The sequence below is a fragment of the Zootoca vivipara genome, chromosome 8, assembly GCF_963506605.1.
Source record: "Zootoca vivipara chromosome 8, rZooViv1.1, whole genome shotgun sequence".
NCBI classification, from domain to species: Eukaryota; Metazoa; Chordata; class Lepidosauria; order Squamata; family Lacertidae; genus Zootoca; species Zootoca vivipara.
In genome coordinates this window covers 38,964,765-38,992,157 of record NC_083283.1, presented here as the reverse complement: position 1 = coordinate 38,992,157, position 27,393 = coordinate 38,964,765, and the positions used below count along the sequence as shown (strand labels likewise).

At 39.1% G+C, this 27,393-nt stretch overlaps 1 protein-coding gene across 4 annotated transcripts in view; it reads right to left on the bottom strand.

Moving 5' to 3' along the window:
* Positions 1-2,369: 2,369 nt before the first annotated feature.
* PCMTD1 (protein-L-isoaspartate (D-aspartate) O-methyltransferase domain containing 1) overlaps positions 2,370-27,393 on the bottom strand; it is a 37,122-nt gene continuing 12,098 nt past the window's right edge. For 3 of the 4 annotated variants that reach the window (XM_035125074.2, XM_035125075.2, XM_035125076.2), the window contains 6 exons: positions 26,053-26,479; positions 23,703-23,805; positions 15,074-15,245; positions 14,099-14,119; positions 8,677-8,800; positions 2,370-7,821 (listed from right to left, as the gene is read on the bottom strand). In XM_035125074.2, coding sequence (XP_034980965.1) covers positions 7,451-7,821; positions 8,677-8,800; positions 14,099-14,119; positions 15,074-15,245; positions 23,703-23,805; positions 26,053-26,359 — 1,098 coding nt within the window. In that variant the 5' untranslated portion in view covers positions 26,360-26,479 and the 3' untranslated portion in view covers positions 2,370-7,450. The remainder of the gene's footprint in view (positions 7,822-8,676; positions 8,801-14,098; positions 14,120-15,073; positions 15,246-23,702; positions 23,806-26,052; positions 26,480-27,393) is intronic. The other variant, XM_035125078.2, reaches the window with a different exon arrangement.

Below are 27,393 nucleotides of genomic sequence, written 5' to 3'. Positions count from 1 at the left end.
TGAAGTTTGGGGATGCCTGGTCTAAGGTCTTAGACCACAGAAAGGGCTACAGCTGCACCAGTTAAGCTGTCAGTTCACACTAGATATTCTCTTTTTTTCCTTCTATGATTTTTATTGATTTTCCCCCCAAATATCTTAAACACAATACAGCTTAACAATATTATTCTCCTTAAAATCTATATCCTGGATATAAATTATTCCAAGGTGGCTTACAAGAAACACTATGTTAGATTTCGAAGCAACACCACCTCGGTAGACAATTTATTTGCATGTAAAAGTTGACAGGATCCTGCTTCCCCTGGGATAGCTGATGGTGGAATGGCCCCACTGTTGATGATAGATGGTTCTGTGGCCATCAGACCCCTGGGGCTGATGAGAATTGTAAACAAAAACTTCTGGAGGCCACCAGATTGGTAAAGGCTGATTAAGACATTCTGAAAACCTGAGCTGGATCAAGGGATGGATCAGCCACAAACATTACCTTACCCCATCTTATGACTTTCCTGTATTGATTTTTAAGACTTGCAGTAATCCACAGAACCACAACAGGACTAGACCCGGATACAATTTCAAATCTCTAGTTGCAAAGTGGAAAAAAACTGATTTTTTAAAAAGCATAATTATACAGTATACACTTGAAAACAATTCTATAGGTCCAATATGCTTAATATAAAAGACCAAGGGAAGCGACGCGGGTGGCGTTGTGGGTTAAACCACTGAGCCTAGAGCTTGCCGATCAGAAGGTCGGCGGTTTGAATCCCTGCGATGGGGTGAGCTCCCATTGCTCGGTCCCAGCTCCTGCCAACCTAGCAGTTCGAAAGCACGTCAAAGTGCAAGTAGATAAATAGGTATCGCTGCAGCAGGAAGGTAAACGGCATTTCCGTCTGCTGCTCTGGTTTGCCAGAAACGGCTTTGTCATGTTGGCCACATGACCTGGAAGCTGTACGCCGGCTCCCTCAGCCAATAACACGAGATGAACGCTGCAACCCCAGAGTCGGTCACGACTGGACCTAATGGTCAGGGGTCCCTTTACCTTTTTAAGGAAAGAGGACAACTTTGTTGGAAACACACAAATAAAGATGTTACTTGGAATTTTTTTTTTAAAAAAAACAACAACAACAACACCCTAAGTCTGTAAGATCCTCAAGAGGTATGCACAAATTGGAAATCTGTTATTGAAGAAGTCAAGCTGCTCTACTACAAAAACATGTCTGCATCAAAGACAACACAAAACAGATGCACTCACTAAAACAAAACACAGCTTAATTATGACCTAGTGACTATTTATGGAGGAACTTTGTCCCAGGGGAAGCTAAATGCTTTCAATGACATAAAAATAAACACAGCAGTCATTTTCAAATGTGATTTTTGCTTACACTGAATGTTTGAGGGAGAGAAATAAATCCCATATAATGAAGAAATCTGTATATGAATGGTTGTGATTCTCTTTAACCAGAGAATCCCAATGTGAGTAAATGTGAACAAAGCCAGGCAGCACGTCTGCTGTCTCTCTCCGTTATTTATGAATTATAGGAACATAGAGGCTTCAGCTATATAGCTGGATCTGTATTTGCACAAATGATTTCTCTATGCAGCTTTTGAAATCTGCAGTTTGCTTTATTAATAATGCAAGCATTTATGTGCAGTTGTTCCTAATTCATCTGTGTGGCAACACTGCCCTCTTGTGGTGCAACCTATTCTTCAGTGGCGTTTTTAAACAAAATGATAACTGGCATAGAATGGACCACTTCCCGCTGAAGCATCACCATATAGAGTACGGGCTGCCAACCTTTAGGGGCTTGTGGTCACATTTGCAAACTAGAGAAAGTACCATGGGCACCACACACAGCACTCTACCAAGCAAACATGGCAACCTATTCTATTCTATTGTCTACAATAGAATGTGCCATTCAATCCTAATTTTGGAGGTGGGGTGTGTGTGTGACTCTGAGTGCACCAGGGCATACATGCATCTGGGTCACCCAAATTCATGACCACTTGTATATATGAATAGAAATCTCTCACCACCAGCCTTACTTCGGATGGCAAGGGTAACGGGAGTGAGGAGTCCTTCCACTTAAGTTTTTACGGAGGTACATAGAAAGACACAGCTGATCCTTCAAGTCCTCTGGCCCTAAGGTGTGAAGGGGTTTTAAAAGATCAAAACCAGCACTATGAACTGGGCCTAGAAATGGAATGGGAGTCACTGCAGCTGGCATAACATTATGACGTCCTATTCAAGTTAGAAAATCCAAAACTTACATTCAGCTTGCATTGCGTAATCAGATGGGGTTGTCTCCAATGCAGCCCTGTGAGTCACTCAGCGGTATACTTGTTCTGCTGGCGATATGTTTAGTGCCAGCAGAATGCCGTTGCAGAAGCAAATACATAAGCATATGCGAACATAAGCATATGTGGCCGCTCTACTATTGATCATTGTCTAGTGCTTGACTATTTCATCTACAAATATGTGAAACACTGGAAAAAGTCACTGTATGTGGATCTACCATAAAGGCAGCATTTGATTCTGTGTCTAGGGGAAGGCTTTGGGCTAAACTGGCTGATATGGGCATCAGCTTCTGTTAATTAAATTACATGAAAATAATACCCTTCAGATAAGACTTGCACAGGATGGCAGACTTTCCAATGGAATTCCACTTCAAAAAGGGGTCAGACAAGGATGTTAATCACGTTTGCATGTAATTGATACTCACCCACCTGTGTTTTCCAGTGGCAGAAAAGTTCCAATTTTAATGTACGCGGATGACGCTGTACTTCTTTCTCAAACCAAAGTTGGCTTGAAACGAGCGTTAGAGAAATTCAGTGATCACTGTAACACCGAACTGCTAACAATTAATTTTGCTAAAACGAAAATTGTCCGCTTTGGCCACTCCTTTAGGAAACACAATTGGAATATGAAGGGAAATGCCAGAGATCAAACGAAGAACTTCCAATACTTAGGCATCACCTTCTCTTACAATGCCAAATTCTCAGCAAATTTGACCGCATCAGCCACCTTAGCAGAAAGAAGTGCTAACACCATTCTTAGACTATTTAGAAGGAAAGGTGCTGGTTTCCTTCCTATGGCCTTAAAAGTCTTTCAGGCAAAATCTCTGGTCCAACTTCTATACGGTTCACAAATTGGACTCTTTGCCAATTTTAAGATTATGAAAACAGTCCAATAAAAATTTCTCAGATCCCTATTCAGCACCCCTAAGAGCACATCTAATGTAATATTAAGGCAAGAGGCAGGACTGCCCAGAGTTGAATTAAAAGTCTGGGAACAAGCAATATCCCTCTTGTTGAAAATTCATTATAACCCAAAGGGAATGTCATCTCATTTTCTGGCCGCAGCCCCTTATCCACCTTGGCTTACGCAAATTACTAACAAGATCAAACAAATTGGCCTAAACCCAGATGACCTCTTTAATGGTACTTTGAATAAGGCAAACACAATTATTACTCAGAGGCTTTTCGATATTGAACTGCAAAAAGAAGATGCTTTACTCAGAGAACTACAGGTGTCTAAAATCTTGGCCTAATTTGGCAGCTGCCCCATATCTATCCAATATTACTTATGAATCTTATAGATGGGCCTTCTCCAGACCTCGATTTGATGCGATGCCTTCAGCTGTGTTACACAGCAAATTCTTGCGTGTTCCAATCGATGAGCGCTTTTGCCCATGCATGTCCAATAATCTGTTATTCACATTCTTTTATTTTGTGAACTCTATAGTGAAGAACGATCGCGACTCATTTTACCCCTATTATCAAAATTCATACCCTTGCAATATTATCTGGAATTTCCCCCCGAAACATTACGTAAATTCCTTTTGGAAGATTCTTTGAGCTCAGTATCCTACACTGTGGCCAAATTTTGCACCTTAGCTATTAAAAAACGTAAATCTCTTTTATTGTATTATAACAATTTGTCCTGCCCTCCGATGATGATATTGCCGATCTTCTGTTTGGAGTTGTGTTGTTTTGTATTGCTGGGTCTTGCTGTAATAAAACTGACTGACTGACTGACAACATAAGCATATGGCCAGTAACTTTGCTGCTCAATAGATTGCACAACCTGTTACACAAGTGTCCGGTAACATGTGATTCTTCTGCTCTGCAACATTAAAACTCATTCCTCCACTAGTGCAAAAGCTCTTGTACTAGATATTGCATACAGCCAAAGGTCTCATTACCAGAGCAGAAAACAGATTGATCATTTACAGAATTTGGGTAGAATCTAGGGAAGCAAGGCCATCAGAGGGCTCTGGCCAACTTTTGATACACATCCTTACATGTAGATTGAGAATGCTGGTTGGTTTGACCTACTATTCTCTCCACTGTTCTTTCTTACCTCTATTGTTTTTAAACTATTTTGTTATATACATTTTTATCTACAACCAACTGCACATTAATTCATTCATGATGAATGAATGAGTACTGCACACAGAAAGATGGCACACAAGGTTAATTCACCTGTGACAATTATCCTACACTTTCATGTTCATTGAGTGAACATGGTTGTCTGGGAAGAGATGTGCATGCCAATTTTGTTCTAGGTGGACTTCATAGGAACCTGATGATATGTGATATAAGCTGAGAAGAGTATATAGGAGGGGTGGCTAACCTGAGATTCTCAGGTGGACTGCACCTTCCTGATCACTGGCTATTCTGGCTGGGGTTGAGGGGTAATTGGATGTCCATTAACACCTGGAGTCACAGGTTCTCAATGCTTACTATTATCATTTACTCAGTGTTTTGTTTCTAGAAAAAGAGGTGCCGTAAACGCTTCCCTAGTTCTTTTATAGTGGCAATAGTGCCAATGAATTCTGGCTGAAAAAAAGCCCTACGTTTATTCTATTTATATCCACCCTTCTTGCTGAAAGAGGCCCAGTGTGGCAATTACTCTAGAATTCATTCCTTATAGATATGGTACAGAATCCAATCACGGAGTAGCAGCAATCACATCCTCTAGCAAGCCAGTTCATTTCACCTGTGGCTTGTTATAGTTAGTAGTCCTTACGTGATGTCATGACAGGCTATTTTACCTTTTGTCATTTTACACAAATAGCAATATACTGATATAATGATGTTCAAGCTTCCCACCAGTGCTTTCAACTGTGGCATTATATTTTTGAAGTTTTCAATTCTCAAACTTCAGATCACTAAGCAAAAAAGCCAAGCAAAAAGAAACAATAATTGAGTTTTAATCAGCACAAAATCACCAGACATTTTATTGTAATTATGACAAAAGTTTAATTTTGATTCATTTTGCATTTTTATACTTTTAAAAGTAAATATAAATCAAAGGATGTGAAAAAACCCCACAAAGACCAAAGAAACATTGCTTCTGTGACTCCAAAAATTACATAATGCATATTCATAACTACTCTATTATCTATTTGAACAAGAGTACAACAGAATGGAAAAGCACACAAAGTCATTCTTCAAAAGTCTCCTGACTAAAGGTCTCTCCTTGTAAATTCTTTAATATTTTACTCTGAAAACTGAAAAAATATGAATAAATTCCAAAAAGGATGAAATTCCAATACAAGGTACAACTTAAAATTCAGAATGCCTAAAACTTCATTTCTTCTAATAAAATAAAATAAGATGTGCTATAGTCAATGCTCCCCACAGATAAACCTTCAGAACTACTGCAGTAGTTTTACTATAATAGGAAACTCTCTACTTTTTAAAGGTTTTATTGCTGTGAAACAAGGCTGGCATACTTATTTCCAGCAATAAGTATATTTACACATTAGTGTACATTTCCTGCAAACAACTCAACAAGCTAGTTAAACCAGAACTTTTTTATGGAGCTGAATTTTCAGTATTGCAAATATGGAGGTGGGAAATTAGTTGGCAAATTAAAGCATGAAATACAACCTGTTAAGTAAAAATATGTACTTCATAGACAATGACCTATTAAGTTATTCTTTATATTGTTAAGTGGATGCTACAAACCATGACTGCTAGATCAGGTGTTGTTTAACTGGTTTCCATCTATAAACTATCAGGCTCTGAGAATATGTAAAATGCTCACCATATATCCTGATTTTATCTTAAGAATTTTAATTGTTTTATGATATAACTAGATAGTAAATAGTCCCCAAGGAATGCTTTTGATTGGGCCCAAACAAATCAGGTGTCCATAACAGTAGCAGTTTTTACAGCATATCTTGAGCTCCATTTTATTTCATTGATATTTTACACTAAATTATAAAGCTAGTGAAAATTACATAGTCCATCATGCAAAAATTAAAAAAAAATACCAACCCCTTCAAGCAATGCCATTAAATAAACCAGTGAAGCAGTGGGCTGGCAGATGGAATATAGTCAAGCAATGTAAGCATATAAGCTTGCAATGCTACTAATAATTTCCAAAAGGAAGAGTATCAATAGCAAATGTAGGAACTGAATGCCTTGTCTTATCAGAGATAAATAAGTACAGATTCCACTTAAAGTGCACCTGCTTAACCTTTTTTCTTAAAAAAGAAAATCCTACCATTACAGCTATGCAAATAAGCAATACAAGCTAATCTTTTTACATATTCTACTCTATAAAGTAGTAAGTAGTTGAAACCTAAATTACAATCTTTAATATATGAAATATGCTTTCTGTACCATGAACTTTAAAAAAGAAACTAAATGCTTATTCATAAATGCTGGAAAGTCTGAGAAATTGTTGACTATCATCGGCTGGTGTTAAAGAAACGGGGTTGTACTATATTTTTAAAAATTTATATAGTCAACAAAAGTTTTTTAAGGCTCTGAAAGAGAAGCAGTCACTTTTCTTGAGATCTTTTGGCAAGATAATATATAAAATAAAGTGTAGCAGGGCCTACTGACATTTTTGAACTTGAATGTTCATATTTCTTTAAAGCCAGCTCATTCAGTGTCTGCACACAGTTATTGCACTCATGTATTCCTTGGAATACATTCACATCAACACAGTAACGATGATTGTGATACAGCTATGGCAAAAATAAAGATTTCCAATTCAATATGAGATGAACTGCCCATATGTTCAAAAACTTCCTCCAGAGAATTAATGCAGACAGTTCTCATTTGATGTCTGAATGTAGTCATTCAATTATTCACACATATAAAATTTCACCAACTCTCATAAATACAAATTTGTCAGAGCGGAAAAGAGATTTATCACATGCAAACTCTTAATTAGTGCGGTATACTGCTTTGGAATATATTTCTATCAGAGTTAAAAGAGCATTTTTCAAAAGGTAACCAAAAATGAATTGAAAATAGGAGTTTGCTGCTAAGTGCAAGTCCTTGTAGCAAAGTTAAGACAAGTTATGTTTCATTTTATCACTGCACTTTAGTCTTACTGAAAGACCACTGAAATCTGTCCATGTTTTTCTTAGTAAATGCTACATTTCAAGAATAATGGATCTATCAAGTAGGCATTATCACATCTACTTAAAACAAATTATTTTTCTCTATAGTATGTCAAGTACGATTTTAGAGATTCAGGAAGTGGTAGACTCATAATTCTTTCCCGCAATAAATTTATTGGGGGTTCTTCTGGCTTCAAGATTTCACTGTGATCTTTATCATCCTCTTCTTTGTTGTCTTCTTCCATCTTTTCATCTTCTTCACTATCTAGAGGCTGAGGAATGAGCTGATTCCCTACAAACACATAGGTGTTAATCCTGCGCCTACGGCACCGTCTGCGTTTGCGTTTGGGTGGAGGTTTTGGAATAATACCCTTGGCTTGCAACTCATCATTTATATAGTTTCTAAGAGTGCGCCTAATGTAGATCCGAGCCAAGTCCTGTAGATTCCTAACAGCACAGGGGGCTGAAAAGAAAAAGAAAATTAGGTCAAGTTATCTAAGAGCAGTACTGAAAATTGATGGTGAATTTTTAACTAGGCAAAGGAAATAAATAACCTTTGAAAGAAGTAAAGGTAAAAATAATATACTATGAAATGGATGAGAGCTAGAATGCTTTCAATGCCAAAAGATCAGTTATGTTGGCCGGTATCCAGTTAAATACAACTAGATATACAGAGCCAACAGAGTTTTAGATTTATTCTTCCTTGAGCAGTAGTCCCACTGACTCATGCTGCAGTTTTGAAATGGACAGTCAAAAGCACTTTGTTGGTATGGCATGAGGTTTGGCCTGCCCATTTACTGGGGGTGGGTAATAATATCATGTCACCTTTTTATGGCTATCTTGCCCAAAATATGATAGATTACGAGAGAATTTTATCAAAAGAGTGGGGCCATAGAGTTATTATGACGTTCCTTCAAATAGGTCCCCCTAGCCATATATTTTTAAACCAGATCATGTTAAACAGAATGTAGCTCAGTTTATAGGTAATGCTAGGTCAAATAATGATGGACAAGCAAGTTCATGGTGTGAAGATTGCAGCCACTACACTCCCACAGTTCTGCAGCTGCCATGCTACCCAGGGCTAAGGTTTGGTTCAATGTTACATATGAAGTTGGGCTCATGGTTTGTCTCAGCCAGACAAATCATGGGTGGTAGACTAAGAAAAATTGTTGATTACAGCTCATGGTTTGTCTGAAGTGAGAAACACCAAAAGCCAGAGTTCTGATGTAATACATTCCAATATAACTTTAAGAATATTTATGTAAGTATCATCAGTAGCTGTGCCCCAAAGGAAAGACAAGAGTTAAATGGTACTTACGAAGTCCCACAGTATCATTTTTGCTGCTGTCACTCTTGCTTGGCTGCACAAGTGGAGCAAATGAAACAGCAAGGATGTTTTTGCTTTCCCAAGTATTTTGTCCAGTTCTCAGTATTTGGGTTAGCTGCATGGAATCATTTAAGTTTCAGACACAAAACAATTAAATACATGACTTCATCTACACCTGTCCAATTCTCATATGCTGGCCTTGCTCTGACATAACTACAGCTTTACCATCACAAGGCTAAGCATCAGAATCACATGCTTCCTCAGTCAGCGTAGCTGTGAGATCAGAAGCTTTCCCTTGTGTTTTATTAAGTACAGTTTATCTTTTTGACAGAACCTGAACAAACTGTTAGTCTTAAATATGATTACTGAAACAACCTTAGCTTGTTTCAATAAGCCACAGTTAAAATTAATCAGAGTTTGGGGTTCAGATATAATATTAAGCTGTGCTTAATTGAAAATTGAAGTGGAAATATCCAAATCCCTCATGGCAATCTCAGAGGAGGAAGGAAGAGTATGCGAGTCCAACGCCTGCACTGGATTGTTCATGCAACAATAAGTCAAAGTTCATTGTTACATTTGAGATCACTAACCACATTTGGACAGTGATATATTGGTTAAATAAACTGAGATATGACTCTTACGTTCCTGCATGCCATTCCCTGTGCTAGTGTTCGAAACTCCCATTGTTTTAGGCACATTTTGCGACAGGGAATTTCATTAGCGCAAGCAGTTTCTGAGCTCTAGCTGCAGTACTGCACCTAAAATTTCAGATTAAAACTGCAGAGTGGAAGGAAAGGAGGACCCTTTTCTGCCTCCCCATTTCCAGCTTCTCTGAAGACTGGAAAAGAGATCTTCTTAAGAATATAAGGAGGGTGGGCAGGGAAAGGACTAGACCATGTGAAAAATGAACACAATATTTTAGCTGCAGTTCATTCATTTTCAGCTTTGTATTCTTGCTATATATATTTTTTTAAAAAGTGCCTAGACATTTCGTTGTTGCACCCATAACCTAGGCTTAAAGTGTCATTATCTCCTAGCTTTCATATCTCAGTTTCTAACACTGCCCTGCACTCCTATAGCAATCAGACCAGAAGTCTCTAATTAACCATAACTTCCTGCTTCAGCTGAACTGAGAAAATCTTTCAAACTACCCAGGATATTAACTAACTTAAACCATTATTTAAAATATTGCTCTGAAGTTGGCAACTCTAATTTCTTGGTGCGATGAAATAAGGAAGTGCTAGTTGCTTACCTGTACCTTTAGCTCATTGTGTAGTCATCTTTGCACACACACATACAGGTTTTGCACCTGTGCAAAGTGTCTTTCTGGAAGATTCTGCAGCTAGGCTTCAGTTTTGGTAGATATTGCACTACCACCATCAAATTCTTAAACAACACAGAGGCTCAAAATTGAGCAATCTAAAAATTCCAAGACACACTAACCCCTGAAGATGGAAAGGACAGGTTGCGTGCTCACACATATTTTCACTCTCAAGAATTATGATTACAGGAAAGCAACATGTCCGTTTCCTTTGTAGTCTTTGCACAGCTACACACATGGGTAGAGTAACAAGCAGAGTAACAAGCTGTTCCTGAAGGTAGGGGCAGGCACAAAAAACAAGTTGAGCAAGGCCTGTTGGAAGGAGGCACCTACCTGTTGAGACTGTTGAGTCAAGGGTTGCAACTAATGAGACTCTTCTAAGGAAAATGAGAAGCAGCAAGAACCCTCACGGAGTGCTAATAAACCCACTCCAGAACAGGACTGTTGCAAGGTGGCAACAAATTTAAAATACTGAAAAACACACTGTGAGCACAAGCTGAGCAGTGGCTACTGCAGATAAAAACTAAAGTTGGTCTGATGCTGACCAGTTAGAAACACAGTCTGGCAAATTACCAAGGTATGAAATCATTTCCTTTTCTTCTGGATTGAGAAAACCAGGATGAATATAAGGTGGTGAGGGTCAAAGCAAGAAAGAGCAGCTATGGGAAGAAGGGGAGTTGTTGTGCAAGGGTTAGCTATCATGAGTGCATACTGCCACCTGAAAACGGGCCAGAGAAGTGAAGAAGATGCCACCAACAAATCCCTGTCACATAGAAGTGGAGGCTAGAGCACTCAGTGGTGCAACTCCCTAGGAAATGGGTTTTGTTGTCAACATTTCTCTGAATCCCAGACTGCTGCTCAATGTGCACAGTTGGTGCTGAAAGTCTATGCCATTACTAAACTTCCCCATACAAAGGGTAGCAGACATATTAATGGCCCTCCTTACATAAAATAGTGGTTCTTGGTCCCGAGGAAGTCTGTAGGAAGTGAATCTGGACTTCTGGTCCAAACAGCAATTAATCAGTCATCTCTACACCTACAACCGTTATCTAACAGTTGATTATAAGTTCTAGCACCGGGGTACTGATCTTGAAAGATGCATTTGTGGAAGAACAAAGAAAAACCTCTTTGCCCCAAATGTTGATGACATTAAAAGTTAATGCTGATGCTGCCACTACCAAACACTTCAGGGCTGCTGCAGCTAGATGAAAGAAAACCTAACGAATGCTCAATGATTCCTTCAGTGTCAATACCAAGTGAAGCTATCACTGAAAAGAGGAAAGCAAAATAAAAAGAAGTTGGGAGTGTCATTGAATCAGGAGTGAAGAATCATTCATATCAAAGGCAGTAACAGTAAAGCCCCCACTGAAAAATGCAACAGGGATAGATACTGGCATTGAGACTCTTCAGCTTTGATATGGTATCTACGGCAGTAGAGTTACTGTGGGAAAAGTCTGCTGAAACCAATGCAACAACATAGATTTGATCCTGAAGGAAAAACAATCTTCCATACTAAGCGAGAAGTGTGGGAAAAAGTGTGGGAGAAAGCTGCTGGTACCAATTCCTTTATCACCCTCAATAATAACAAGAGCCAGCTGGGATAAGACCTCAGCACTGAGGCTTTATTCACCTTCAGTAATGAAGCAATGGCAGCAGAGACTCTGCAGTGTAAGTTAGACAATTACAATCCCATCACTGAGGTTTTCCACACCACTGTAAATCATCAGCAGATAAATCCGCTGAGATTCACAGCAGCTGATTGAGGTATTTCTCGTCCCTGATATAGAGGTGGGGGCAGCATAGTAGCTGTAGAGCTGGGGCAGTACTGGTTGGGGCTGATGAGTGTTGGAGTCTAGCAACATCTGGAGGGCACCACATTGGCTACCCTTGCGCTGGGATTGACACTGATATAGGCAGTTCTGTATGTGGGAATCTGCAATGGGGTGTTGTGTTTAAAGAGGAGCTCTCTTCTCTTTTTAATGGCATTGGAATGCCTGAAGGCTGTCATCAGAATTGCTGAATCAGCAATGTCTTGGGAGATTAAAAAATAATCGGGTGTCATTGACCACAGGTTTTACACTGGGGGGGGGGGCTTAGAAGGGCTGAAGCCCAGGAGCAAAGTGGTCACACCAAAAGTATAGCCAAAACAAAAGGAAAAAAGAAAACTGGAAAACAAATGACTGTTGCATATGGAAAAACATAAAATGAACCTCAGAATAAATTTTTTACTTTAAATAGATGAAAAAATAAGGAAGACTCATAAACACTGAGAAACACTACACACAACAATAAGATATCAAGGCTGAGCAGGATGACAAGAGATGCAAGGGGTTAAAGGAAAGACTGCTTTGGTGTGGGCAAAACCAGGAACTGACTAGGCAAGGAGGAAAAGCATTGAAACCTCTGGGAAGGGTGATTCTGCCTGTGACCACTAAGTGGGTCTTCACTACCCATTCTGAGGGCATCTCTACCCGCATTTGTGAAATAATAATATTGGGGAGTGGGGGAATCTACTTAAGTTATCAAGTCTTCAAAAGATTTCATGTGAGGTGTGCCCTGTGACATGAAAGAAAGAAAAAGAAATAGTAGTAAGTGGAGGAGAGGGAACTTTCCCCCTTAATATATGCATGGGAGAGGGGGGCACATGCCAAAAACTAGAGCCTAGCTATAGTCTTCTCAAAAGAAACTCTGTGGAGGCACAGAACCCATATGTGTGGCTCCACAGAGACTACTCAAAGAACTAGGATTAATTAGATGCCTCCTGGTCTGATTGCTGGTGCCTGCAGTGACTATGTGGAGGCATATGGCTTGCTCATATTTCATCTTAATAAGCCTGGAAATGATTATCCAAACTAAGTCACTGTCTAGTACAGGCATCCCCAAACTTCGGCCCTCCAGATGTTTTGGACTACAATTCCCATCTTCCTTGACCACTGGCCCTGTTAGCTAGGGATCATGGGAGTTGTAGGCCAAAACATCTGGAGGGCTGCAGTTTGGGGATGCCTGGTCTAGTACAGGCATCCCCAAACTTCGGCCCTCCAGATGTTTTGGACTACAATTCCCATCTTCCCTGACCACTGGTCCTGTTAGTGAGGGATCATGGGAGTTGTAGGCCAAAACATCTGGAGGGCCGCAGTTTGGGGATGCCTGGTCTAGTACTTCTCACCTTGAGAAAAAGAAGAGAACATATTTTTAACTGGCGGAACAGGGAGCCTACATTTATTGTGTTACATTCAAACATATTTCACATAATTCCCAGTTTACATTTAGAAACACTTTATGTATTCTTGCTAATTTTAAAAAGGTTTACAGGTCTACATTAATTTGTAGGGTTGATGTAAACATAGAAAACTCAGCTACTTTTTGAATGTTTTAATACAATTATATCATTGACTGAAATCTGATGCATGCAAATCCATGAATTGCCCAGGACAAGGAGTATTTAAATACATATATTAATATGCACAATATCCAGAAATTAAAGAGGTATAATTAAAACTAGTTGTGTATATTTAATGGGGGGGAAAGGAAGGATAAGTGTTCACATTGCTGAGAGCGCACAAATTTGCTTAAGAGGCCCTCCTTTGGTGTTTTCCAAGCATGGAATTAGAAGACACAATTACAGCAGTTTTCATGATTGGTTTTTAAATTCCTCAATACTTTATATATTAAAGATCTGTTAAGTCAGCATTACCTGTGCAATTTTCCCTGCAAACATGTTAAGCTTGCAATCCTCTGGGCAGATCAGAAATACAACTATTTATTTTGAAAGCCTTTGCTTCAGTCCAGTGTTGTTTTTCCTTAATGGATAGCTATCAATGATTACTGAACAAGAGTGGTATGATGTAAACCTCTCAATTTAAAAAGCATCTATGCTTCCTTAAAATATAGTAATAGAATGAGCTGTTTCGTGTATTGAGGAGAAATTATAAAGTTGTTATATAATATTTAATTGATGAGCATTCTTATTCTAAAGGTATTTGGTAACTTATTGAGCAAGGCAGGCTTCTTAGGGATACTGTCAGCTTGAGCAAGTCATGTATCAGTGTACCTACACATCCCCATCTGTAAAATGGAGATAATTATACTCACCGTAGAAAAGCCCTTTGATATCTATGAATGAAAAATAAGTACTAAGTATTATTGTATCACTAAACGTTTCATGCTTTTCAAAACATTCTGTCCTTGACTGAAAAGGAAAGAGAAAGAAATGTCCCAGTTTGCTGGTCACTGAGCATTACACTGTGCTTTAAAACATATATTCACTCTGAGTCCATAGTTTCTAGTTTGTCTGGATTTTTTTAAGGACCAATTTCTGAACTACTGATGGGTGCACTTACCTGTTGGCTAGATCCCTTGGTACTCCTGCTAACAAGTAAATAATGAAATCATGCAAGACTTATCGGATGATCTGCATGTCCCGAGCAATTACTTTATTCAAACATTAGCAAAGCAGTGTGGGATCCAGTCACAGGAAAGTCAAAGTTATGCTATTTTGATAACATTACCATAGCTATCTAAAGCTCAGTTTAAGAGATTAACTGAACAACGCTGAACATAAAACAGTAGTAGCACTGAAAGAGTAGCAGTCACTAATCAAAGTGCATTCTTAAACAGGCTGAACTGCAGCATGATGTTGCCTTGATAACAATGTTAATTTAAGAGCAGGGATAGGTAGCTTGTCTGAAGGAAGGATAGAGGACCCCTGTACATATAAGCTTTTTGTTGTTATGAAAACATGAATTGGCTACTCAGTTTCTGTGGCACAACAATGTCACATAATCAGAGGAGAGCTCTGTCAGAAAAAAATTGACTCAAGGCCAGGGATGGTCCTAATAAGCTATAATGTGCACAACTGGGATCTCTGGAAGTCAAAGGAAAGAGAAGAGTGAGATTATGTGGTCTATTGTTTAGATGTTGCTATTCTCTGCTTTAAGGTTTACAAAATACCTTTGTATTCACTGTACTGAGGCAATTGACATTAAGAAAGTCATTACAAGTCCACACACAAGAGAACTAATTTTTATCTGTTACAACTAAACACACATGACAAACATACTTAATCACCTGATCTTCAATAGGCATAACTAGAATGCCTCCAATTTTCAATAATATTTTCATGTAGTTCTCATGATCTTTTTGTACGCCAGCTCCGCAGTAAATCCGGTCATATTGATGACTATCTGATGAGATTTGCAAGCAGTTGCCAACTACAAAGGCAGGTTCGCAAAATTCAAATCTGTGGATAAAACAAACATTTCATGTTTTTATAGATACTATTATAGAAAAACACTAAATTGCACTTAAAATTGCACTTTTTAGTTGTCTTTTGGCAAATGAGAGAAATTTGAGAACTAATGAGAATTCAGCGGGAATATGGACAGTTTATTGTAATGAATAGCAATTACTGCAATTGCATTATCTTGATGGTATACAGTACTTTGATTTACAATGAACACAATACATCTACATTTATTATAGCCAAATTTCAGTTACAGGTGCACACTCTAAGTTTCATTCATTTCACTGGACTTAAGTCTCTGAATGTGTTTTACTTACATATAAATTTAAATTCAAATATATACACATTGCCTTTAGTTGACAAGATCACTTTATAAGAATTCATAACATGTAGTTCATATTGAAAACGTTGCCTAGTTATATGCACTGGGTCAGCGAGAACTCTGCAGTTCCACTCCTCAGAAAAACTTTTCAAATAATTCAACATGAAGAAATCCTGCCTTGCCCCATTCTTAACGATCTGTCAATATATGGCAAAAATCTTCATTTTTTAAAAGAATTTTGGGCCTGTGTCAACTCCTCTTAGTTTTTAATCTGCTGAGGGATAAAAAAAAACCTCTAAGGATTTTGATGATACTGTCTCTGGATCTTGTTTTACTTGTTGCTCCTATTATTATTTGTTCTGTTTTGCCACTTCTGATTTTTTAACTCTTTTTAGCTGTGACAAGGAGAATCTGAAACAAGGTATTGCAGCATGGAGTGCTGCTGTTCAAGTTTCCAGCCACTCCACTCCCATTGCCACCCTATCCCATTTCTCCAACTTGCCCTCTGAACAGTTATCATTCAATCCCAATTGAGCATGACTAGTCATCACTGGGGCCCCTTGTACATGATTGGTACCATTTTGACTAGAGAAGTAAGTTTGTTTGTTTTTTAAATAGATTTTAGATTAAAGCTTAAAATAAGATATACAAATATTAATATCAACTACTGAATATCTTCTTTCAATACAAAAAAGAAACTAGCTAATATAAATAAAAACAAAAAGAGAAGAAGATAAAAAATAAAAGAATAAAAAGAGAGAGAAAGAGGCAGGGCTTCCAATTCTTTGTCAGCTACACATAAAAAATTATTCAAAACTACAACTCCCATCACCCCCGACAACTGACCATGTTGACTGGAGCTGATGGGAATTGTAGTTCAACACCTGGAGTGCACCACATCAGCTACCTCTGCCCTAGATTCATATGATGTGAGAAATCCACAAAAGGATAGAGCTACTATTATTTATATAAAGGCAGAAGAAAGGCACAAGGTCACTGGGAGGTGCACCAAGCACAGATACGAGCCAATTAAAAAACCAAAAAGCGCAAAACCATTTTCTCCATTTCATCCTTTCATTTTCCACCTACATGCATGCAGCTTGAGGTATCAGAATTTACACTGGGTATGCTGTAACTTCACTACATAGCTCTAATCTGAAGTCACTTATTGCCACAAATGATCTCCTTCCCATACTCTTTTGTTATGTGTGTTGAAAGTGATTTACAGTTCTAACATGAATTATCTTCAAGAACTGTACAAAAATCCTCTTCTATGTACCATATACAGTGGTAAAGGTAAAGGTAAAGGTAAAGGGACCCCTGACCATTAGGTCCAGTTGTGGGGGTTGCGTGCTCTGGGGTTGCGTGCTCATCTCGCATTATTGGCCGAGGGAGCCGGCGTATAGTTTCCAGGTCATGTGGCCAGCATGACAAAGCCACTTCTGGCGAACCAGAGCAGCACACGGAAACGCCATTTACCTTCCCGCTGTAGCGGTTCCTATTTATCTACTTGCATTTTGATGTGCTTTCAAACTGCTAGGTTGGCAGGAGCTGGGAGCGAGCAACGGGAGCTCATCCCACCACAGGGATTCGAACCACTGACTTTCTGATCAGCAAGCCCTAGGCTCAGTGGTTTAACCCACAGAGCCACCTGGCTGGTAAAGAACTTAATTTGTTCCGGAGATCCGTTCTTAACCTGAAACTGTTCTTAACCTGAAGCACCACTTTAGCTAATGAGGACTCCTGCTGCTGCCGCGCTGCGAAGCACGATTTCTGTTCTCATCCTGAAGCAAAGTTCTTAACCTGAGGTACTATTTCTGGGTTAGCGGAGTTTGTAACCTGAAGCGTTTGTAACCTGAGGTACCACTGTATAAAATTGACCATTCTTGTTTAGGAAAGATTATGTTTGTTAGGCATGTAACAGAGAATGGATGATTTTTTTTAAAAAAAATTAGATTGTTCTTAGCTGCCTTGGATACAGTCTATACAAGAATGTACAACACTAGAATAGCTGTATCTGTGATACATTTGTGCCATTTTCAGTGCTTATGACAGAAGCAAGAGCATGCCGAAAGGGAATGGCAATGTAGCCCATCTTTGTGCCCACATCCTGAACTTTCCTAAATATACAGTCCTAATTTTTTCAAGTATACTGTACAATTCCTAATAATGCTGTATCTAATTTTTTACTCTGACCAATATGAACTTATATGCTTTATGAAACACCAACACACATTTCAACAGATGCTACTATACCAGTATAGCCATTGTGATGCAACCAATAATTAAATCCTCCCACAAAACAGATTATTTAGCAACATGACCTTTACTGTGCCTTAAAACTCTACTGAAAAATAATCAACTTACACTGCAAAAAGTCCATAGTTCAAATGTTTGGACCTATTATTTATCCACACATTGTATTTGCTCCTTGCCTTCTTAAGAAATTTGAAAAAGAGCTATTCAGCTCAATCCTAATATATATAAGCAATATAAGCATGCTCAGGATTTGCAGTCTAGTGCTGGAAACCTAGACATGTGTCCTTTTTTAATCTTCTAAAAGCAATGATTTGTAAGAAATTTTCAAATCAAATCTGTGTTCAGCAGTTTATAAAATGTTTCAAAGACATTAGTACAGTGTTAAGTTTATGTGGTGTTAATAATCATTATTTGTTGTTGTTTAGTCGTTTAGTCGTGTCCGACTCTTCGTGACCCCATGGACCATAGCACGCCAGGCACTCCTGTCTTGCACTGCCTCCCGCAGTTTGGTCAAACTCATGTTCGTAGCTTCGAGAACACTGTCCAACCATCTTGTCCTCTGACGTCCCCTTCTCCTAGTGCCCTCCATCTTTCCCAACATCAGGGTCTTTTCCAAGGATTCTTCTCTTCTCATGAGGTGGCCAAAGTATTGGAGCCTCAGCTTCACGATCTGTCCTTCCAGGGAGCACTCAGGGCTGATTTCCTTAAGAATGGATAGGTTTGATCTTCTTGCAGTCCATGGGACTCTCAAGAGTCTCCTCCAGCACCATAATTCAAAAGCATCAATTCTTCGGCGATCAGCCTTCTTTATGGTCCAGCTCTCACTTCCATACATCACTACTGGGAAAACCATAGCTTTAACTATACGGACCTTTGTCGGCAAGGTGATGTCTCTGCTTTTTAAGATGCTGTCTAGGTTTGTCATTGCTTTTCTCCCAAGAAGCAGGCGTCTTTTAATTTCGTGACTGCTGTCACCATCTGCAGTAATCAAGGAGCCCAAGAAAGTAAAATCTCTCACTGCCTCCATTTCTTCCCCTTCTATTTGCCAGGAGGTGATGGGACCAGTGGCCATGATCTTGGTTTTTTTGATGTTGAGCTTCAGACCATATTTTGCGCTCTCCTCTTTCACCCTCATTAAAAGGTTCTTTAATTCCTCCTCGCTTTCTGCCATCAAGGTTGTGTCATCTGCATATCTGAGGTTGTTGATATTTCTTCCGGCAATCTTAATTCCGGCTTGGGATTCATCTAGTCCAGCCTTTCGCATGATGAATTCTGCATATAAGTTAAATAAGCAGGGAGACAATATACAACCTTGTCGTACTCCTTTCCCAATTTTGAACCAATCAGTTGTTCCATATCCAGTTCTAACTGTAGCTTCTTGTCCCACATAGAGATTTCTCAGGAGACAGATGAGGTGATCAGGCACTCCCATTTCTTTAAGAACTTGCCATAGTTTGCTGTGGTCGACACAGTCAAAGGCTTTTGCATAGTCAATGAAGCAGAAGTAGATGTTTTTCTGGAACTCTCTAGCTTTCTCCATAATCCAGCGCATGTTTGCTATTTGGTCTCTGGTTCCTCTGCCCTTTCGAAATCCAGCTTGCACTTCTGGGAGTTCTCGGTCCACATACTGCCTAAGCCTGCCTTGTAGAATTTTAAGCATAACCTTGCTAGCGTGTGAAATGAGCGCAATAGTGCGGTAGTTGGAGCATTCTTTGGCACTGCCCTTCTTTGGAATTGGGATGTAGACTGATCTTCTCCAATCCTCTGGCCATTGCTGAGTTTTCCAAACTTGCTGGCATATTGGGTGTAGCACCTTAACAGCATCATCTTTTAAAATTTTAAATAGTTCAGCTGGAATATCATCACTTCCACTGGCCTTGTTATTAGCAGTGCTTTCTAAGGCCCATTTGACTTCACGCTCCAAGATGTCTGGCTCAAGGTCAGCAACCACACTACCTGGGGTGTACGAAACCTCCATGTCTTTCTGGTATAATTCCTCTGTGTATTCTTGCCACCTCTTCTTGATGTCTTCTGCTTCTGTTAGGTCCTTACCAGTTTTGTCCTTGATTATGGTAATCTTTGTACGAAATGTTCCTTTCATATCTCCAATTTTCTTGAACAGATCTCTGGTTTTCCCCATTCTATTGTTTTCCTCTATTTCTTTGCATTGCTCATTTAAGAAGACCCTCTTGTCTCTCCTTGCTGTTTTTTGGAAATCTGCATTCAGTTTCCTGTATCTTTCCCTATCTCCCTTGCATTTTGCTTGCCTCCTCTCCTCCGCTATTTGTAAGGCCTCGTTGGACAGCCATTTTGCTTTCTTGCATTTCCTTTTCCTTGGGATGGTTTTCGTTGCTGCCTCCTGTATAATGTTACGAGCCTCCATCCATAGTTCTTCAGGCACTCTGTCCACCAAATCTAAATCCTTAAACCTGTTCCTCACTTCCACTGTGTATTCATAAGGGATTTGATTCAGATTGTATCTTACTGGCCCAGTGGTTTTTCCTACTTTCTTCAGTTTAAGCTGGAATTTTGCTATAAGAAGCTGATGATCTGAGTTACAGTCAGCTCCAGGTCTTGTTTTTGCTGATTGTATAGAGCTTCTCCATCTTTGGCTGCAGAGAATATAATCAATCTGATTTCGATGCTGCCCATTTGGTGATATCCATGTGTAGAGTCGTCTCTTGTGTTGTTGGAAGAGAGTGTTTGTGATGACCAGCTTGTTCTCTTGACAGAACTCTATTAGCCTTTGCCCTGCTTCATTTTGAACTCCAAGGCCAAACTTGCCAGTTGTTCCTTTTATCTCTTGATTCCCTACTTTAGCATTCCAATCCCCTGTAATGAGAAGAACATCCTTCTTTGGTGTCATTTCTAGAAGGTGTTGTAGGTCTTCATAGAATTGGTCAATTTCACTTTCTTCAGCTCCAGTAGTTGGTGCATAAACTTGGATTACTGTGATGTTAAAAGGTCTGCCTTGGATTCGTATCGAGATCATTCTGTCATTTTTGAGATTGCATCCCATTACAGCTTTTGCCACTCTTTTGTTGACTATGAGGGCCACTCCATTTCTACTACAGGATTTTTGCCCACAGTAGTAGATATGATAGTCACCCGAACGGAATTCGCCCATTCCCTTCCATTTTAGTTCACTGATGCCCAGGATGTCGATATTTATTCTTGTCATCTCATTTTTGACCACATCCAGCTTACCTCCACTCATGGTTCTTACATTCCAGGTTCCTATGCAATATTTTTCTTTACAGCATCGGACTTTCCTTTCGCTTCCAGGCATATCCGCAACTGAGCGTCCTTTCGGCTTTGGCCCAGCCGCTTCATCAGCTCTGAATCTACTTGTACTTGTCCTCCGCTCTTCCTCAGTAGCATGTTGGACGCCTTCCGACCTGAGGGGCTCATCTTCCAGCGTCATAACTTTTATATGCCTGTTGTCTTTGTCCATGGAGTTTTCTTGGCAGGGATACTGGAGTGGCTTGCCAGTTCCTTCTCCAGGTGGATCACGTTTAGTCAAAACTCTCCACTATGACCTGTCCATCTTGGGTGGCCCTGCATGGCATAGCTCATAGCTTCTCTGAGTTATTCAAGCCCCTTCGCCACGACAAGGCATTGATCCATGAAGGGGAATAATCATTATAATCCATGCTTATTCATAGGAATCAAATACTTCAATAACTTTAAATACCTACCAAAGTTAAGAAAACTCCCTTCCAATAGCCACACAGCTGCACCAATGACTGAGGCCCTAACACTGGGCATCTAGCACAGTGGTGAGTAGTAGTATGGGGCTATCTCAGGTGGATCAGATTGGAGACTTCTCCCTGGTCCAGTCTTTTGGTATAAATTAGTGCCCAATATGTTTGAAGTCCTAGTGCTCATTTAGGCTTGCACAAATTGGACAAGGTAGTTTGGGTCCTTTTGTGGCTTTGGAATAATGCATGGGTATCATCAAGGTGGGGGGAAAGTCTTGTGGATGAAAAGTTTACTGACAGATCATATTCATCTTTGAAACCTGTAAATACTCTTCAGGTGAAGTAGTAGTAATGACATTGCCCCATACAATCATGTAAATTATTTTGATGACTGAAAAGATTCAGAATCTGATAGAATCTGGATTTCTTTAAATTTATTCTACCAGATGGATTTCTCCTATGCAAGTATCAATTCTGAAAAAGCCAACGCAGTAGAAGCCTTTAAAAAAAAAAATTCTTCACTGTTAGGCTTCTGTGTTCCTGGAAGCATTTTTCTTAATTTTTTTTTAAAAAAAATTCAGGGGAAGATGAAATTAATGCCTCCAGTAGGACCCTGGGCAAGTCACTTTGATATGCACACACATGCAGACACAGTGGGATTGTTCAATATTAAAGCAGTACAAAAAACCAAACAAAATAAGCTCTTGCTGAAATTGCTTAAAACAAGTGAACCTGTAGTTTGCCTTCTACTAATGGCAGAATTTAGAAATGGTAGGTATCCACCTTCTTTGATAATTCATACTTTAGTTGTAAAATGGTACATTCTTGCCACATAAATGGGATGAAGAACCTTTCTTCGTACAACAGCAGAACTTCCCTAGCCTTCACTGAGTTGTCAGAACTAAAATGCATTGCTTGAAGAATAAAGAGACCAAATTTCCTTCCCTGTTGGCAGTATAATCAATTTAGTTTACACCCATAAGACTTACCCCCGTAGTTAGTACAGTGGTACCTCTAGTTGCGGACACAATCTGTTCCGGGGTGCCATTGCACCCCCAAAAGTCCTCAACTAGAGCGCCTCTTGGGCGCATGTGTGCAGCGTGTTCAAGTGCTTCTGCACGTGCGAAGCACACAGATCATTTTTGCGCATGCGCGAAGTGCGCAGAACGCTTCTGTGCGTGCGGTGAAACCCGGAAGTATACATTTCTGGGTTTGCCGCATTTGCAAGCTGAAGACACAACATGAACCTAACGCAACACTTGGTATGACCGTACTATCCGTACCGTTGCGGGGATTCGAACCTCCGATCGACAAGCCCAAGGCTCAGTGGTTTACATAGGTACTACAATTTAAAAATATTTTCAAATTTTCAAATATGTTATATAGTCCAATCTGAAGCTCAGTTATATTTAGAGACACAGTACTCTTCTACTATAACAATCTAGTTTATTCCTGATATGTGAAAAAGCATACTCAGAAATCTGAACACAGGACTGGAGTGGGGAAAGATATGGCAAAGGATTGACAGATCACCTTAATCAGCAATAGATATAGCAAAGACACATCTATGTGAGTAAAAGAACACATTGAAAGAGAGGTCACAATTACTGATAATGAAGCAGGCATGATTAAGCTTTTTCAGCCCAACGGTTGCATTATCTTATGGGTAACCTTTCTGGGAGCTAGAGGCAAAAAAGTAGGTGGAACAAAACTATGACTCTTACCTTTGTACATCAGGCTACATTCCAACCACACAAGGTTCAGAAGATTCTACACACACAAACCCCTCAGCCTCTCTATCCAGGAAAGCAAGAGACTTTATTACAATTCAAGAATACAGCCCAACCAGGCAAAAGCAGTTCTTGAGAGTGCAGCCTGGGGGCTAGATAGAGGGGCCTGGAAATATGCATTTGGCCCTCAGTTTCCCATCCCTGTGATAAAGCCCCCACTCATTATAATGGAAAATCCAGATACCCATCTCCATATTTTGAAAACTTCACAATTTAAAATTGTATTGCAAACTTGTGTGAAATACTATGTGGTATTGGTATGACCATATTATTTAATACCATAGGTTTCCTTTAAAAATCCCAGAAAAATAGGTATGCTTTAATTCCGCCATACAATAACTGTTTACAGCCACAAAATGAGCCAAGCAGACAATATACTTACTTATCAAAACTATCACTATATTTTATGAAGCTCTCCAGTTTTTCCTTGGCATATTCCACCACATCTGAATGAAGTTCTATTCCATGATTTATTCCAAAAGGGCCTGTAAATTAAAAATCAGCAGCAATTTAAGTCTCACTAAATCAAAAAGTGCCTTGTATATAAAGGTGGACATTTGATATGAACACTAAGCAACTTTAAGACAGTACAGTATTCGGGAAGTGAAGAAATGTGAGGAGAAAAAGAGGGGGGAGGGGGAGGGGAGAGACAGAAGGAAGGGACTGTTTAATGAAACTCTTTGTCCTATCCAAAACCCTAGTTTCAAGCTGAAAGAGTTTAACAAGGAAATTTCAGCACAGCTCTAGTATTCCCCCCTCCGGTCACATGGCTGGCACCTGCTGGGCTCATTGGTTTGTTCCTTATGCTTTTCTGCTCTCATGCTTGGATCCTGATGAAACTACACTGATTCCTGGCCATGCCCCTCTGTGCTTCAGAATGTGTGACCAGGTTGGTAAAAATGATGCATCCAACTTAGAGCTAATGGTTCCTGCTAGGCCATAAAATGAAGTGTGGGGGGGGGGAGGTGTGTATTTGAAAAGGCTTTCAACCCCAAAGCTGCAATATGTGTTCATAATGGACAGATTTTAATTATGTATTTCATCTAGGATGACAACAACGATGTGATCATTTATACATACTACCTTGAAATGTTTAACTATAAAGGACCAGTTTTATTCTCCCTTTGCAGATAGCTTAATTATGGGATGGTTCCCACACTACATTTTCCTTCCCAATTGCTGCTATTCACATGCCTGTGACAGTGTGAAGAAATGCAAGTAAAAACCAAGCTGGAGACAGACATAACCAGAAATAATGTCTACAGTCACACAGCAGTATCTTTCAAAGTACTGAGATTGTGTCAGTTCCTGTAACTTTATCCAGCGCAATATTCAAGTGTTGGTCAAGGATCTGGAAGCCCATGTTTAGCAAACAGTTTAGAAAGGTTGTCAACACATAACTTGCTCAAAATCTTTCTACCAGAAGAGCTGTTTAATTATGACACTTGCTTTAGAAGAGAAATTTGAAGTATGCCGGTTTCCTGTTATGTCATCTTTCGGAGAAGGCATCTGCAAATATCAGGTACTCTACAGCAGTGCAAGCTACATGGGAATTGAGTTGATACCAGCACTGATCACTGCTAATGCAAATAAACTAGCAGAACAGCAGAGGCAGAATAGTAGCTAAACCATCCACCATAGCTCAAACTTTCACACTTGCCAGTAGTTTAATACCTTCCTGTTCAACTTTCCAGGTTGCTGGATGAGTTGCCATCTAAAACTGCTCATAAGAATATGCACCCATGTGTATATGTACTTCAATACACGCACCTTTGAAACAATGCTCCATTACTAGCAACGAAATGATTTATGGATTTAAAGTTCAGGAGATGCTTGGGAAAGGTAACGGAACATTTAATTACTTGGATAAAGTTACAGAATCTCATGCCATGGACAATTTAACCAATCTATCAAGAAAAAAGTATAAATTTGGTCAATACTGCATTAAGCGAAGAGGTATTTTATTCCCCAGAAGAGGGAGCAGTGAGTTGACAGTCTTACTCCTGCTTTCTCTAGAATGAATAATAATTATCAGGGATTTCCCCATGTCATCTAAAGATTGACTTAATTATTTGTTAGTTTCATTAATAGTTTTAATAACTTTTTAAAAAAAAAACACTATTCAGAACAAAACTGCATGGAATGCAAGAGATCCATGGCTAGACTCTATTTCCACTTTTGGCTAAACCATCTGCAGAAGCTCTCAAATTTGAATCAGAACTGAGATGCTCGGAATATAACATTCCTTTTCTGATCTATATCCCTGACATATGATTTGCCATAATGATAACACAAGAGGTACTACCAGCACAGAAAGAATTAATGTCCAAATCCTACTGCTCTACCCAGTTTCTTTGAACTAGCAGCATTGGAAATCCAATCTCAGATCTCCCATATCTCATGTTGTTTTGCCCTAAGTAAGAATGCATCAAGTGAAATACTCAACTCTCATTTCTGAAATAGCGAAATCATAAATAAAACACAAGTTAAGAAGTGAGGAATCAAAAAGAAAAGAGCAAAAGGTGGAGGTTCTTGAGTAATATTTTAAGGCATTGAAGTCAATTGTACATTAAGTACAATTCATCTGGAAAACTTCCTGCTAAAGTGCTATGAAGCTAAATGACAGTTGTGCATGCACACAGTTGGAAAACTGAGATTCTTAATAAATTTCATCTGCCATAAAACATATATTATTAACATTTTTTAAAAAAAAGAAAAGAAAAAAGAATTACCTAATATTAATCCCACCATTGTGCTTAAATAGCCGGTTCCACTACCCAGATTAAGAAAAGACAATCCTGGCTGAAGTTTCAAAGCTTCCATGACTTCAGAATAAATGCAAGGGGCTGATAAATGTATATTTCCATGCTTCCAAGCCAAATCTTTATATGCATTATCCCTATAGCCTTCCAGGTAGTAGTCACCACGATCAATAGCTCTGAAGGCTTGCTCCACTCTGTCAGTGCGAATATATTGTGCTTCTTTCAAGTTATCAATTAAATCATCATTGTCTTCTCCTGCACTCACAGCTCCTCCCATGACGATTTTCTATAACAATTCAATTAACTTCGACAACACATTGGCAGGCCCTTGTTTGATGTTTCCATGTAGAAGGGAATCCAATCCTGTCAGGTTCAATACTGCTTTGCAAGAAGAATCCTAAAAGTTTTAAGAGGAAATGCTTTTATTTTCACAGGTTGTAATAATAATAATAATAATCTAATTGAACACAGGGTAGGGAAGGTAATAATATTAATTTGTGCCCAATATTTTGAACAATGCAAGTATGAATCAACCCAAGTGTTTGGTGTACAACTAAAGTTCTTATTGTTTGTAACTATGAGCCCTAATAGGTCAAAGTAATCCATACCAAATAGGGCAAGGTCAAAACAAATGTACATTTGAAAATGTACATTGATTCTCAGGTGGACATTGCCCTATTAAAAGAAAGGAGCACATCCATATGAAATACACAGAAAAACGCTCAGAAATGGAAATGGAAAAGGGAAAAAGAAAGTTGTTTCACAGCCACAGTACCATCAATCAATACAAAACATGAGTATAACAGTACTGTATTGTGTTATTCTAACTGAATATAAGGATGCACAAGTTGGCACTCAGCCTCCTGTCTAAATCACTACACCCACTAAAAGGAAAATATAGGATAAGCCCTGGATTGTATGGTGATTTTAATTCTATTATCAAAGTCTGGGGGAGGGCAGAGACTTCATGCAGTAAAAGGTTGGGTTGAGTCTTGAACTGCCCTGAGAAAAGTATCTTGTATTGTTCTTAGAAAAAAGACAAAGACAAAGCATGTAACCAATCTCTATTTTTGTTTCAAGGTTGGTGCAGGGAGACACCAGCTAACAAGGTACAGAGAAACCAAAACAAGGCACTTGTTTGATTCACTCTTTAACACCCAGTTAGCATCAAGGAGCTTAATTATTCAGTTTTCGTCTACAGTTTTCCCCCTGAAAACCCTGCATATTGAATACTATTTATCTTTCAAATTTCCATGGAGCAGCAGCAGCTACTACAGTGTTTCTCCTAAAATAAGCCATACACCAAAAATA